This window comes from Rhamphochromis sp. 'chilingali' (genome assembly GCF_963969265.1).
Source record: "Rhamphochromis sp. 'chilingali' genome assembly, chromosome: 21".
Lineage (NCBI taxonomy): Eukaryota > Metazoa > Chordata > Actinopteri > Cichliformes > Cichlidae > Rhamphochromis > Rhamphochromis sp. 'chilingali'.
In genome coordinates, this window is record NC_137949.1 from 2827607 (window position 1) to 2843012 (window position 15406).

Genomic DNA, 15406 nt, shown 5'->3' on the forward strand with positions numbered 1-15406 from the left:
CCAAAAATCAGGTGTAGGTTGTAAATTTACCATACCATCTCCGGTATGATGGCGCCTGTGTTCGGCCTTGCTGCTGCTGGCTGCAGTTTCCCTCGCTCTGTTATGCTGCTGTTTCTGACTGTCCTGCTCTCCGTTTTTGTCTCTGATGTATTGCCTGCCCTAGTCTATGATCGTCTGACACTACTATCTATTCGCTCCTCTATGGTGGGCCTGGATATCGCTCCTTCATACAATGGCTTCTTCCCTCCTCCGCCGCCGGTGTCTGGATTTTTGACAGATGTCGCCAACAGCACCCTTTTGGGTCCACGCAAATCACGGAGGAGGAGAGGTAAAAGAGCTGGTGTCCAGGTGGAATTTAGACTCCTTACAGTTTGTTTGGAGTTCAATTGGATTTTTCTGTGTGAAAATCAACTGAATTACAGGGAAAAGCTACAAGTTTACAACTTAACTGTTTCAGACCAGAGTAAGCAAACTACAGGTTTATAAAAATTCCCTAAAAGACAATGGGCCCTCTGTTGTGGAGCTGCATTTCAGCCAGTGGTGTTGGGGATCTTTTCAATAATTATGGAACTATGAACACAGAAAAGTTCCATCAGATGTTGATCCACAATGCTACATCATCTTCAAAGCATCTAAGTGATAACAGCTTCATTTTTCAGTGTGACAGTGATCTCAAACACACTGCCAATGCAGTAAAAGCATACCCAGATAGAAAAACACACAGTCTCGTGTCCAACGAGAGGGGATCGGATTTTGGATCACTGCTACACGCCATACAAGCAGGGCTACAAAGCTGTCTCACACCCGGCTTTTGGGAAGTCTGACCACAACGCCATCTTCCTCATTCCCCAGTATAAACAAAGCATACGGAGGGAAGAAGTAACTATGAGGGAGGTAAAACGGTGGACTGCCCAATCAGAAGCTACGCTACAGGACGCACTCAACGACGTAGACTGGGACATGTTCAGAGCATGCGCAGTCGACATCAACGAGTTTACGGAAGTAGCAGTATGCTTCGTCAACATGCTAGCGGAGGAGATTATCCCCACTGCGAGAGTCACCACATTCCCAAACCAGAAACCGTGGATGGACAGATCGATCCGCACTGCAGTAAACGCCAGGACCGCCTCCTACAACGCGGGTCTCGCCACTGGCGATATGAGCGCCTACAAAGCGGCCTCATATGGCGTGCGGCGCGCGGTGAGAGATGCCAAACGCCGGTACCGGGAACGTGTGGAGTCCCGCTTCCACCAGGGCGACACACGGAGTATGTGGCACGGACTACGCACCATTACGGACTACAAAGCCAGGGACACTGCGCCGATCAACGCCGACTCTGCATTCACCAACGAGCTGAATCGGTTCTACGCCCGTTTCGAGGTTAGCCAGGCGGCTAATGCTATCTACTGCCTGACTACCGAGGACAGTGACGCCATCAGCGAGAGACCGGTGACCAGCATCGCGGAGCATGACGTCCGAGCGGCACTGAGGAGAGTGAACACAAGGAAAGCGGCGGGGCCAGACGGCATCACCGGCCGTCTGCTGCGCTGCTGTGCTGACCAGCTAGCAGGTGTGTTCACTTACATCTTCAACGAGTCCCTGGCGAAGTCTGTGGTCCCCACATGCTTCAAAAGATCCACCATCATCCCTGTGCCCAAGAACAGCAAACCCTCATCCCTGAACGATTACCGGCCAGTTGCACTGACCTCAGTAGTAATGAAGGTGTTTGAGAGGCTGCTGAAGAACATCATCTCCTCCTCCATCCCAGACACCACAGATCCGCTGCAGTTCGCCTACAGATCCAACAGATCCACAGAGGATGCCATCGCCCACGTCCTACACACCACTCTCAGCCACGTGGACAAGAAACAGGGTAACTATGTGCGAATGCTGTTTGTTGATTACAGTTCAGCGTTTAACACAATAGTGCCCTGCAGACTGTTCACAAAGCTGAGGGAACTGGGACTTAACAGCCGTCTGTGTGCATGGGTGTTGGACTTCCTCACTGGCAGAACTCAGGTGGTGAGGGTGGGCAGGTGCTTCTCCAACAGCATCACCATCAACACAGGAGCACCTCAGGGATGTGTCCTCTCGCCACTGCTCTACTCCCTCTACACTTCAGACTGTGTGGCCACCCATGGCTCCAACACCATTGTGAAGTTTGCTGACGACACAGTGGTGTTGGGTGCCATCTCCAACAACGATGAGGCGGCCTACATGGACGAAGTGAAGAATCTGGCATCGTGGTGCCAGGACAACCACCTCCAGCTGAACGTCAGCAAGACCAAGGAGCTGGTGGTGGACTTCAGAAGGGGTCAGCACAGAGACTACAAGCCCATTATCATCAATGGAGCTCCAGTGGAGAGGGTGCAGTCCTTCAAGTATCTTGGTGTCCACATCTCCTCAGACCTGACATGGGCTGCCCACATTCAGGTCCAGACCAAAAAGGCTAGGCAGCGCCTGTATCACCTACGACAACTGAGGAAGTTCAGGGTCTCTCCAAAGATCCTCAGGATTTTCTATACAGGCGCTGTGGAGAGCATCCTCACACAGAACATGACATCGTGGTTTGGGAACAGCTGTGTGAAGGACCAAAAAGCTCTCCAGAGAGTGATCCGTACAGCAGAACGCTGCTGCAGGATTGCTCTCCCCCCGCTTCAGGACACCTACACCAGGAGATGCCGGACTAGAGCAGCGCAGATACTGAAGGACCCGTCCCATCCTGGCAACAAACTGTTCCAACTTCTGCAATCTGGTAGAAGGTTCCGCATCCTCCGGGCAAGGACAGAGAGACTCAAGAGGAGCTTCTATCCCCAAGCCATCCGTGCCCTAAACACACACACCCGCCCTCTCACATCATCTATAATTGACTGAGACAGGACTCTCTTCCAAACACTCTAAACCCAGGCACAATGTACATTTCAAATTCCTTTAATTTTAAATATGTTTATATTGTCTATCCTGTAAAATAGTCAGATATCTATTCATATTAATGTACAGAATTCACCTGCTTGCTGCTACTACTGCACATTCACCCAGTGTATATACTATATGTAGATATATATAATGTTCTTCCTCTACACCCCCCCCCCCCCCCCCCCCCCCCCCCCAACTTTTGCACATGTCGAGGAGCGTGTCAGGCTACATTTCACTGTGTGTTATACTTGTATAACTATGCATGTGACAAATAAAGAACCTTGTACCTTGAACCTTGGAACTTTATCAGTCATGGATTGGTCTGCTCAGAGCCTGAAACTCATCATCAAGCAGTGTGGGATCATCTTAACAAAGAAAACTTTGTGCCTTCATTACCCATTGTTGTGCAGGTGAAGCCAAAGGCAAGGTGTGCTTCATTATATTTTCTAGTCTTTGGCTTGGAAGGAAGTTGGTTTGGAAGCATATTTGGCGATGCTTCATCTTCCACTTTGTGTTTGTGTGGGAGCCCTGTCAAAAACCTGTCCATTATGCTAGCAGTGTAGAAGCAGCTACCACTACTATTTGTCTTTTTTTTTATTCATACCACGGCCCCCTGCAATGGCTGTGCGCCCCCCACTTTGGGAACCACTGCGATATAGTAAACTTCAAAAACTCTACAAAAAAATCCAGCACTGTCTTGTAGAAATTATCGATAGTTCAGCTTTTCTCTCAGTGACAGTACGCTGCCATAATGAATCTCTCCTCAGAGCAAGCAAGACTCACAGCATCTAAATCCTCCCTTGCATCCAAATAGGGAGGTTTTTCCTAGTTTAAGACTTTTTCCTCTGTTGTGGCAATGCCACTGTCTTCCAGTTCAAAGAGAAGTCAATTATTTATAGTATGCTTTTGAATGTGTCTCATACACCATTCAATTCCTTCTCAGTGGAGATGTCAGGGTCCAGGAGTTTCAGTCTATCCACAACCTCAGATTTGTAAATTCAGAAATTCCTCCATATTAGACATATTCCGCCATAGTTAGTGTAGCATAGTATATTTAACTGCAAAGTGACAATGGTGTGTATAAGAATTTCTTGTATTTATGTATTATTCACATTATTTTATTGTTTAATGCCTTAGTGCCACTGAATTTTAGCATGTCTCACACTCATGCAGTTAGACAGATGGTGGGGGGTCCGGTAAGGAAGTTGGGGGGAAGCAGACAACTCCACAGGAAGAATCTTTTGTCTATTCGACGACTCTGGGAGGTAGCAAGTAGGACTGGGCAATATGACCCAAAATTCAAATCTTGATATTTTTTAGCTGGATGGCAATATACGATATATATCTTGATATTTTAGGTAAGAAAAAAAAGAGTTCTTAGTCAAAGCTGTGTCCCAGATGTCACACAGGTACATCTGTTATGCACAAAAACAAACAATGTTGTTTTTGTGCATAACAAAAAGCTCACAATTGTGGAGTCAAAATGTAAACTAAAAGATGCTGAGCATGATAACAAAGACAGACAGATTTCAGAGCTGCTCTATTCCCAAGTTCTACTGGGTGACTGACAGCCTGGAGTTTGAAATCCGCTCCGTAACCATGTCTCTTAATAGGTGCCATTTATGGTCCTTATACACACACAATACGGTAATATTACGTTGAAGCACAGTACGTATTGCTCCGCGAGGCTCCAGACCACGGTAGTCGTAATGCGCCGACAATCTATCAAGCGGTGCAGCTCCGTAGCTTAGCAAAGTCGTACTAAAACATTTTTTGACAGATTGCTGAGCGCCGTGTACCACATAAAATCAGTTCGCGGAAAGTAAGCACAACCAGAATTCATACATAAGGCGCACTGTCGATTTTTGAGAAAATAAAAGGATTTTAGGCTGTGCAGCCCCTGCATGTCGTTAGCGCGGTTAGCGCGCTAACACGTTGACGCCGTCCAGCCCCATGCACGGAGCGATCCGCGGTAACTCGTTAACAGAGATTTGCCGTGTCCATCTTGGTGTTGCCTGCAGGTGAAGCTATGGGGGAGGGGGAGTTGTGTTCAGAGGCCCAGTAACGTTGCGTAGAGACAAAAGTGGACGAAAGAGAGGCAAACTTGCGGCTCCACAAGTATAATTATAACGTAACATATACTATATCGATATAAACGATATTGTCTTATAGCTCGTATAAAAATATATAGATCTTTTTTAAAAAAACTCGATATATCGAGTAGCAAGGGAGTGTGAACCTTAAGGTGTGAAACAGCTGTGTACTGCCTTTTGTTCCTGGAGAAGGTATTTAACTGAGAGCCATGCTAGGCTCAGGGAGACTCTGCTGACCGTCTGCCCCCGCGATCATGCAGGCTCTCCATCAAGCTTGGTTGTCTGTTCTTTGTTTTGATTAAAGAATGTTAGCTACCGCTCACCGCTTGTCTGCAGGCTTTACTTAATGGAAAACTTCCACAACAGGTGCTTTTCAATGCCTTTTATATAGGAATAGAACCAGAACACAAGCAGTTGGAAACCCTGTGTATCCACCCATTTTTAGAGGAATGTTTTTTTGTTAAACCTCCTAACACTGACATATGAATCATTCAAGCACAAAACATCTTCTAACTCCAGGTATAAATTAATGTTTTGTCTACACATAACTGATAACTTGGCAAGAAAGCAATGTTAAATGGTATCTTTACCAGGCACTGCAGTGAACCACTGAACCTACAAAAAGATTGTTTGACAGGAATAATAGTATTCACTGACAGACTGGCCCTGGAACAGTGATAGAAATCTGCTGCCATCTGCAGTATGATGAAGATGAAATGAGGGTGGACGTTTCAGCAAGACAATGATCCCAAACACAGCCAAGGAAAATCTATAGGTTTCAGAGAATGGCCCAACCAATGGCCAGCCTAACCTGAATGTAGCTGAAAATCTCTGGCAAACAGCTAAAGCTCAAATTTCATAGAAGAGGCCTACAGAACCTTCAGGATTTGAAGACTGATTGTATAGAAGAATGGGGCAAAATCATACCTGCGCAATGCATACAACTAGTTTACTTGAAGCTATCACCAACAAAGGCTTTTTTAGGAAGTCTTAAATACATTTCAGTAAGGTTTCCGCCTCATTATTACACATAACTTAATTTATGGACATATATGGTTTGATTTCTTTGCATACGTTGATTGGATGGGTTGTTACCAGCTTCTTTTTAAATTGCAGAAACTGCAATTATTGGATCTTGAAACTCTTTTGATTCGGTTCAGTTTGATTCAATTTTATATGAAAACACTCACCTCAAGGTGGTTTATATTGTAAGGTAAAGAATACAATATTAGAAAGAAATCCCAACATTGATATAACCCCCTATGTGTAAGCACTTGGCGACAGTGGGAAAGACAAATTTCTTTTCAATAGGAAACACCTCACAGAAATAAACTCAAGTGGTATATAAACACACAGACTAAATATAGGTGAGTGAAGAACACTAAGTGCATTATAGGAAGCCCCCAACAGCTTAAGCCTTTTGTAGCATAACTAAGGGAGGGTTAAGGGTCACCTGACTAACTGTATCCTTTATCAAAATAAAAACGTTTTATGCCTAATCCTAAAAGTAAAGAAGGTGTCTGTCTCCCTACTGTCTTTTCAAACTAAGAGCTGCTTCCATAGTAGAGGGCCATACAGCTGAAGGCTCTGCCTCCTTTCCTAGATTTGAAAACTCTAAACTGCTGTCTTTTTATTAATGGGTAAAAAAAACCCAGTTCTGATTCATATTTCTCTTTCTAACCCTGCAGCTTTTATTTAACCAGCATATATGACCACTCCATATTTGAGGCCTTCAGCAAAGTGGTCCAAAAGCTCATCCCACAGCTGCCAACGCTGGAAAATCTGCTTAACATCTTTATATCTGTGAGTAGTTCGCTTTTCTTGCACACAAACACACTTACAGCATCACTGAGTGAACAGCATGCAACTGGATTATTGTAATGGTCTTTTTACTTGTCTCAGCAAATCAGCTCTGGATCGCCTTCAGACTGTGCAGACTTTTAACTGGCACAAACAAGAGGTCACACATTACTCCAGTTCTGGCTTCTCTTCATTGGTTGCCAGTAAATTTTAGGGTTCATTTTAAAATTTTAGTCGTAACTTTTAGAGCTCTTCATGGTGAAGCTCCCCAGTACATCTCTGACCTGTTGAAACCTCATGCTTCATAGGTCTTAGACTTAGGTCTTCAGGTCAGAGGTTACTGTTAGTCCCACGTCCTAGGTTCAAAACACGTGGGGTTCAGGCTTTTCAGGCACTGGCACCAAGGCTGTGGAACTGTCTTCTGTTGTCTTTATGCTGTCTAGACTCCACTGACTCCTTTAAAAAGCATCTGAAGACATTTTTATACAAACCAGCTTTTAATTAATTTTGTCATTATTTTATATTATTTTATTTATAATTCTGGTTTTATTGTGGAGCACTTTGTGATTTTTATCTGTGAAAAGTGCTATATAAATAAATTTTACTTACTAACTTACTAAATGTTTAGGTCAACCCTCTGTACAAACCTAATGTGTGCTTTTCTGATTGAAGTTGGAATGTGCAGGTAACTAAATTTTTATGTGCATGCCTTTTTGTGCTTTACAACAGCCACTAGATGGTAGAAATGTATAAGGTCAACTTCAGTGTACGATGGCATATCCTGCTGAGAACCAACCTATTCATTTATCTCCTCTGTAATGGACCATTTAAAGAAAAAAAAAGTCTTTGGACTTATTTGAGCTAAATACTAAGTCCTGATGTGCTTAAGAGGACATCTCGGGCTTTCCACTGATATTTGATGTGTTATTTGGGCTCTTTTTGCTCTAAAGAGGAAGGGAATTATAAAAAAAAGTTCAATGGGAAAATTATTTTTTCCTCTGTTTTTAGGAGGATATTAAAGAGTCAAAAATCATTACTTGCTGTATCAGTGGTTATTGTTGAGCTATTCACAGCTCAGCTCTTTCATTCATGAGTTTTCATCCAATCTAAGTTAAAACTGAAAAGTAATTGCAGCATTGTGCTTTTTGTGTCTCAGTATTGCTATTTATGGACTTAGCTGGATCTTTGGCCTAATTGTCATTCTGCCAAATGAGGTAGGGACTTCTCTGAGGTCCTGGGAGATGCATCGGAATATAAATATCTATGTGTAGAATGAACAGTTCACCTTAGACAAATCTTTCTGCCTTTGCTATATTAGTTAGCACAGGTAATACTACTGGGTTAAACCAATGTCCTCGAACGGGGGAGAGCATAAACTTTCAGCTCTAAAGTAGGGTTTATACAGCTTTTCCTGGTAAGATATATATTCTATTATGACATTACACAACTTCAAAACATCTTTCTGCAGCTTCATTAATACCCAAATCCAGAATGAGGACAGATGAAGGTTTTTGTCTGTGTTTTATTTATTTATTTATTCATTCATTTATTTATTTTAGGGATTTAAGCATTATTAATTTCCAAGCATTTTGTCTTGAGCACTTGAAACAAAATGTAGTATTATTGTTGGAGTTGATAAAAATCTATTTTCTTTGATTTGCTTAAAATTCCAGAGCGTGTAAGCTTTGAAAACGTCTGTGATATCTGCGGGATGATAGTATCTCTAGCAGCTGAGAAAAGCTGCACACTGTGAATAGGCCTGCACACAGAGATATGTAAATGTCAGATCTGACAAACTGAATGAAAGTAAGTCTTACTTCCAGCATTACACGGGGTCTTCACTGGACACCATGGGGTATTTCTGTGTGTATAAGGATCAAATATTCATGTCATCCCATTAAGATTTTTGGCTAAAAAGACAAACTCACATGTTGTCTGTTTACCCTGCCGTCAAATAAATGTATAAAAAAACAGTAAGTTATTGAATAAAATTAGTATTTGATCCTCTATAAACCAGCCAGAATTCTTACTCCTAGACTGGCTATGTGCCCATGTGACAGTTACTCTTGATCTGAACTCATGTGTAGCACAGAATCAGTTTCTTCCTTTTCCAGGTATTTACCAATAGTGGTTATTACCTGGTTGACTGCTGTCTGTTTGCGATCTAAATGTTTTAGCAGGTTAAATAAGTATTGAGCATGTCACCAACTTTCTAAGTAAATATATTTCTAAGGGTAGTATTGACAAGAAATTGTCACCAGATGTCTCTAATAACCTATCCAATCCACACATGCAAAGAAATCAAACCACAGATGTCCATAAAATATGTGTAATAATGAGAATTGACACATGGATAAATCATTGAACTTTGTACAAAAGGCTTGGTTGGTTATTTTTTTGCCTATTCTTCCACACAAACAGTCTTCACATCCTCAAGGTTCTTTGGAACCCATCTATGAACTTTCAGGTCAGGCCTGGCCATTTGCTGGGATATTCTAGCAGCTTTACTTTCTTTCTCTGAAACCTACAGAGAGTTTCTTTGGCTGTGCGTTTGGTATCATCGTCTTGCTGAAACATCCAACCTTGTTTCATCTTCATCATCATGGTAGAGGGCAGCAGATTTGTATCAAGAATGTCTCGGTACATTTTTCCATTTATTCTTCCTTCAGTTATATGAAGTACGTGTACATGAAGTACACACTGCCATATGTTGCAAAATGGCCCGACACCATGATATTCCCACCTCTAAACTTCACTGTTGGTATAGTGTTTCTGGGTTGATATGCAGTGCCTTTTGACCTCCAAACATAGTGTCATGTGTTATTATAGTATCCAAAGAGTTCAATTTTGGTCTCATCTGACCAGACTGTATTCCCCCAGTATTTCACAGGCTTGTCTAAATGTATTTCAGCAAACTTTAAACATGCTTTTTTATGTTTTTTATTCAGCAGTGGGGGTCTTGTGTGATGAGTATGCATACAGGCCATGGCAGTTGAGTGCATTACTTATTGTTTTCTTTATTGTTTTTCTATAATTATTTTACAATTGTAACTGCTGATTTCAGGTCTTCCTGTAACTGTCCACAAGTGGTCCTTGGATCAGAGACAACATTTTTGATAATTCTTTTCACTCTTCTGTCTGTAATGTCACTCCTGGTCCCCTCCCAAATTTCTCAGACTTTTTATCTGATTTAGTTCTCAGCTCAGGTAAAATCATTATTGTGGCTGATTTTAACATCCATGTAGATGCTAAAAGTGACAGCCTCAACATGGCATTTAATCTGTTATTAGACTCAATTGGCTTCTCTCAAAATGTAAAAGAACCCACCCTCCACTTTAATCACACTCTAGATCTTGTTTTAACATATGGCATAGAAACTGAACATTTAACAGTTTCCTGAAAACCCTCTCCTGTCTGATCATTTCCTGATAACATTTACATTTACAATAATTGATTACACAGCAGTGGAGAGTAGACTTTATCACAGTAGATGTCTTACTGAAAACGCTGTAACTAAGTTTAAGAATATAATCCACCCACTGTTATCATCTTCAATGCCCTGTACCAACACAGAGCAGAGCAGCTATCTGAACGCTACTCCAACAGAGGTCGATCATCTTGTTAATATATTTGACTCTTCACTACGTACGATTCTGGATACTGTAGCTCCTGTGAAAACTAACGCCTGAAATCAGAAGTACTTGACTCCTGGTATAATTCTCAAACACGCACCTTAAAGCAGATAACTCGTAAGCTGGAGAGGAAATGGTGTATCACACTTTTAGAAAATCCATCATTTAGCCTAGAGAAATAGTTTGGAGAAAAGTGGGCCAAAAATTACCCAGTAAGGCTGTTTTCTTGCAATATCATTGTAATGAAAAGTTATTATTTAGTTTTAGTCAGAACCAGGCAGTGGAGCAATGCTCATCACCTGTCTCTAGCCCACATCCTTCAAAGAGTAGCCCTCATCGCAGCTATTTATTCCCATGACAGTTACAATACACATCACAGCACAACACAAGCACCTTCCACTGTAAACCCCCCAATGGTTCTAAAACAAGGCACTATGTGTATGTATGTGTGTGCACCTGTATGCATGTGTGTGTGTGTGTGTGTGTGTGTGTGTGTGTGTGTGTGTGTGTGTGTGTGTGTGTGTGTGTGTGTGTGTGTGTGTGTGTGTGTGTGTGTGTGTGAGAGAGAGAGAGAGACCTCCTGCTCACCAAAAGGATCATAAAAGCAGGAAGCTTACAACAGAAGAAACAGATCTTCCAGAGAGAATGTATCTGCAATAAAACCTCCCCCAGCACAGAGTGGCTGGAGAGGTGGTCAGGATCAAAGGAATGGCTTTGATCCTATAGTTTGAACCAAGACTTTACAAATTTAAGAAACACAATGACAATATTCAACAATTTGACTTAACATTATGCCATTTCAATTTTTATGGTATCAGATCCCTAACCCTTTTATACATTTTAGAGAACTGTAGTTTTTGCATTACTACCCCAAACTTCGTAAGTGAGCCAAAAATGGATCGCATTAATGTCCTATGGAATTTCATGAGAACTTTTTCTCCTTATCAACTGTGACTGTCAGGAATATATATTTTGTGGGCAACAGTGTCACCTCTTCAGAAGACTGTTTTATACAGTAGGAATTAGCAGACACCATACATTTGGCATTGAGACAGCAATTCATAATACGTGCCTGAAGCCTCAAGTGTGGCCTGAAGACCTTCTGCATTTCTGATGCCCACATGAACTATGCAATATTCATAACAGTTCACACAGGGAGACAAACAACGGAAGACGTTCAATATAATCTGGGGAAAGAATCTGTCCAGTTGTGCAGTAGATTCAGAACGACAAGATGCAGCATCACCACAGATAACTTTCCTCCAGTATGCCCATTGAGCAATGTCTGCTGGAGACACAAATGTGGAGCCTCTACAATAGGACAAGGCAGACATCATTCCGTGATGAAGGCTTCTGAGTCCATAGAGGTTCCTAGGAAAGAGTTTGGATTGACAGCAAGAAACACTTGGTTTCCATACAGTGAAGGGACAAGGTAAAAATATGATAAATAAAATCTAATACAAATGATTATTCTTAACAAAGTGTAACCTAGCAGGCTAACCTTCAAGCTCCCAGGTCCTGTACAGTATCTTAGCTGTTCCTAGGACTGCACTCTTCTTCTCTGAGCCCTTGGAACTTCTCCTGCTTCTCGTGTTCCTTCTTCCTGATGTTCCTGTCATTCAATATAAATCGCCTTGAGGCGACTGTTGTTGTGATTTGGCGCTGTATAAATAAAATTTAATTGAATTCGGTATCGCTACATCTGTCACTATGGGGGGGAATGATGAATGCGCAATGTTTCGCCAACTGCTGCCCCTGTAAAAGACAAAAAAACCCAATCACCAATCTTCCTATAGACTGTGTGAGAAAGAGAGGGAGAGAGAGGGAGAATGCCGCCCTCTTTGTCACAAATGCACTTGATAATGATGGTGGGAAAAGTATTCTGGTGTTAATAAGAACTCAGCAGTGCAGTTGTCTTTTTCCTTTGCTTTTTTGGGGGGGACAGCCTTTTAGTACTCTAATTGTTAAAGCAACTATTCTGGCTGCATAGAATGGTCATGAATAGAATGGTATTTATATAGAAAAAAATCCATAACTACTTTTCTCTTTTGTTTCTCTGCCTCTGATTTCAGAACTCGGGTATTGAAAAGGCCTTCTTGTTTGACGTAGGCAGCAAGATTTACATCGCTACAGACAGCAGTCCAGTAGATATGCAGACGTATGAACTGTGTTGTGATATGATTGACGTGGTCATTGACATCTCCTGCATTTATGGGTAAGTCAGTAGACTTTCTCTTAATGCCACAAGCTCAATGTTCACATTCTCTCCTGTAATCTCTCTCTCTCTCTCTCTCTCTCTCTCTCTCTCTCTCTCTCATCAGAAACTGATGAGAAAGAATTGGAGTTCTGAAATTAGGTCGTCAGAGTAAAATTCCAGCTCTTCTCAAAGTTAGAATTGGAAAGTATCTATTTGTCTCATGAACAGAGGGAATTGACATTATATATTACAGATCTCATTGTGATGTAAAACCCAAAGGATGGTAGGTACTCCTGATTCCCTCATAGATCAGAAAGGATATGCTTTGTATTTAATTATCAACCCAGCTTGAACCTGTGTCCTAATCTAAATTTGTGTAATTAGAGGTCAGGTTTCGGCTAAAATCAGACCGAACAGTAGTTGATACATTTCTGATGGACTGGCAGTGGAAGAGAGAGGAGAAGAAGCGCTACTGACCTGCTTATAATGTATTATTGTATATAGAGATTAAAAGAAACAAAATTCATCCTTAAACAGTTAAACATTACAATCCATGAAAAAATTTGTGTGTTTAAATAAAACCTGTCCTTTGTGACAATCAAAATTGTGATCTGAAATCACCTCAGTACCAAAGACATTTAGTTTTTCCAAGAACAGCTATATAAAATCTCTACTTGAATCTCTACAAGAATCTCTACCTCTTCTTGTTCGTGTCAATCTTTTGGCTGTTTATATATTTCTATTTCTATTTGTGTTATTTTCAGCTCTCCCCACCCAGAAACACACAGTCGCAGAGAGAGAGCGTCACCTGTATACATGGCAACATAACAACAGAACATAGCTGTCAAAACAAAACCCTAAACAGCCCTGACCCGCTACATAGCCCCCACGTAAGGGGTCAGTCGTCCCCGACAACCCCATTACCCAACACAAAGTCCTGCAAATGTCCAGGTGTCTTCTTTCGACGCACTGGCCGATCTCGACCGGCGGGGGAAGAGTCACTCGGATCAGAACATGGGGTGCCACCAGCATCCCCTGCCCCGGCAGCTGCTGGAGCGAGCGATCGGTACGGTGAGAGTCTGTCCTGGTGCAACACACCGTGCGCCCCGGGCCCGGCATGCGGACCCGTTACACCACTTCTGTTAGCCGCTCCACGACCTCCCCCGGCCCTTGCCAGTGGCTGCAGAGCTTGGGGGACACTCCTCTCTTGCGAACTGGGCAGTACACCCAAACCTTGTCGCCAGGCACGAAAGCTCCCCCTCGGCACCTGGTGTCGCAGGCTCCTTTCAGTCGAACTCCGGAGCTGGCCTTAGCCTGGTGGGCATAGTCGTGAACCACCCGTGGCCGCTACCTCCGCCTCCTGTAGCAGTCCATGGCCGCCGGTTCCCTGACTCGGTTATGGGGAAAGGCCCTAGGACGTCCACTCCCACTCTCTCCATCGATGCCCCCACCAGATACTGCTGCACGGGGGCAGTGGGGCGTTGAGTGGGGCCTTTCCGTGCCGTGCAGGTGTCACAGCAGTGCACGTGAAGTTCCACATCCCGTCGAGAACCAGGCCAGTAGAACCATCCCCTGAGACGGCGGAGAGTTTTGGCATTCCCATAGTGGCCGGCCCCCACCAAGCCGTGGACAAGCTCGAGCACCTGCAACCGCAGCGACCGAGGCACCAACAGCTGCAGGAGATCTCTGCCCTGACCGGGGGACCGCAATCTCCGGTATAGGATGCCGTTGTGGGTCTCGAGATTGTTTTACTGGGAGTAGTAGGCCTTCACCTCGAGCCCCTGTCCTGACACCCCTGTCCAGCCTGGGCGTCGTGCCGCCTCCAGCCAGGCCCCCACCTGAACCAACGTCACATCAGCCTCCTGCTCCCACTTCAGCTGCTGCATGGTCAACGGGAGCCATCCCCCTCCGCTAGCTGGGCCTGAGCAGTAGCCACGCTCAGTGCCTCCTGGGCCCGCTCCTCCTGTCATTTCGAGAGGGGCAGCCGGTGTGAGCGCAGACGGATGGGCTGAGCAGAGCCGGTGTCAATGGTGCGCTGAACCAGCCGCGTCTGCCTGCAGTCTTTGCCACTAGTGGCAACAATGTCCACATTCTCGTCCAGGAGGCACCTCAACCGCTGCCGCTGGTCATCAACAGCTTGGGTTGTCTTGGTCGAGGGAGGTTTGTCTTGCCTAGAGGCTGGGCCTGAGGCGAGTAGAGATGGTCCAGAGCCACCGGCGTCCGAAGTCTGTTGAGTGGCACCTGCCCGGCTTGTCTGTCTCTGGTCCCCTCCGTTCCCTGCTTTTGACCGCACTGGAGGGCCAGAGTCTCTGTACCAAGAGTGATAGCCAGCTTCGCGGTGTTAACGCAGGCCCCCAGCGGGTCGGCAGATCAAGGCCGATGATGCACTGGTCTTGGATGTCAGCAAGCCAGAAGTCATGCACCAGCTCCAGATCCGCAACGGTTTCTTCCCCAGCATGTCAGTTCTCTCCCCCATCACCGTCATCAGCTGGGTGTCGGTGGGCGACCAACCCATCACAAGCAGCCCAGACGTTCCAGGGAGCACACCAGGTCATATTAGGGAAATGGTAGACCCCGTATCCACCAGGGCCCGGCAGGGCTGGTCCTCATCACAGCAGCTCAGGTAGAGTCCCTTGAGGTGCCCGACTAGGCCCACCACCGTGCATCGTTCTTGGAGGGGGGGCAGGAAGCTGGAGCGGTGGTCCCCTCACTACACCCTCTTGTTTCCCTGAGGCCACATAGTTCTGGTCTTTGGTGCGGGCGCCAGG

General features: G+C 44.3%; 1 protein-coding gene across 3 annotated transcripts in view; it reads left to right on the forward strand.

Annotated features, from left to right (window-relative positions):
• rragd (ras-related GTP binding D) overlaps positions 1 to 15406 on the forward strand; it is a 76007-nt gene that overhangs the window by 33286 nt on the left and 27315 nt on the right. For 2 of the 3 annotated variants that reach the window (XM_080870964.1, XM_080870965.1), the window contains exons 4-5: positions 6698 to 6812; positions 12514 to 12656. In XM_080870964.1, coding sequence (XP_080727090.1) covers positions 6698 to 6812; positions 12514 to 12656 — 258 coding nt within the window. Of the gene's footprint in view, positions 1 to 6697; positions 6813 to 12513; positions 12657 to 13402; positions 13705 to 15406 lie in introns of all 3 variants that reach the window. The other variant, XR_013970291.1, reaches the window with a different exon arrangement.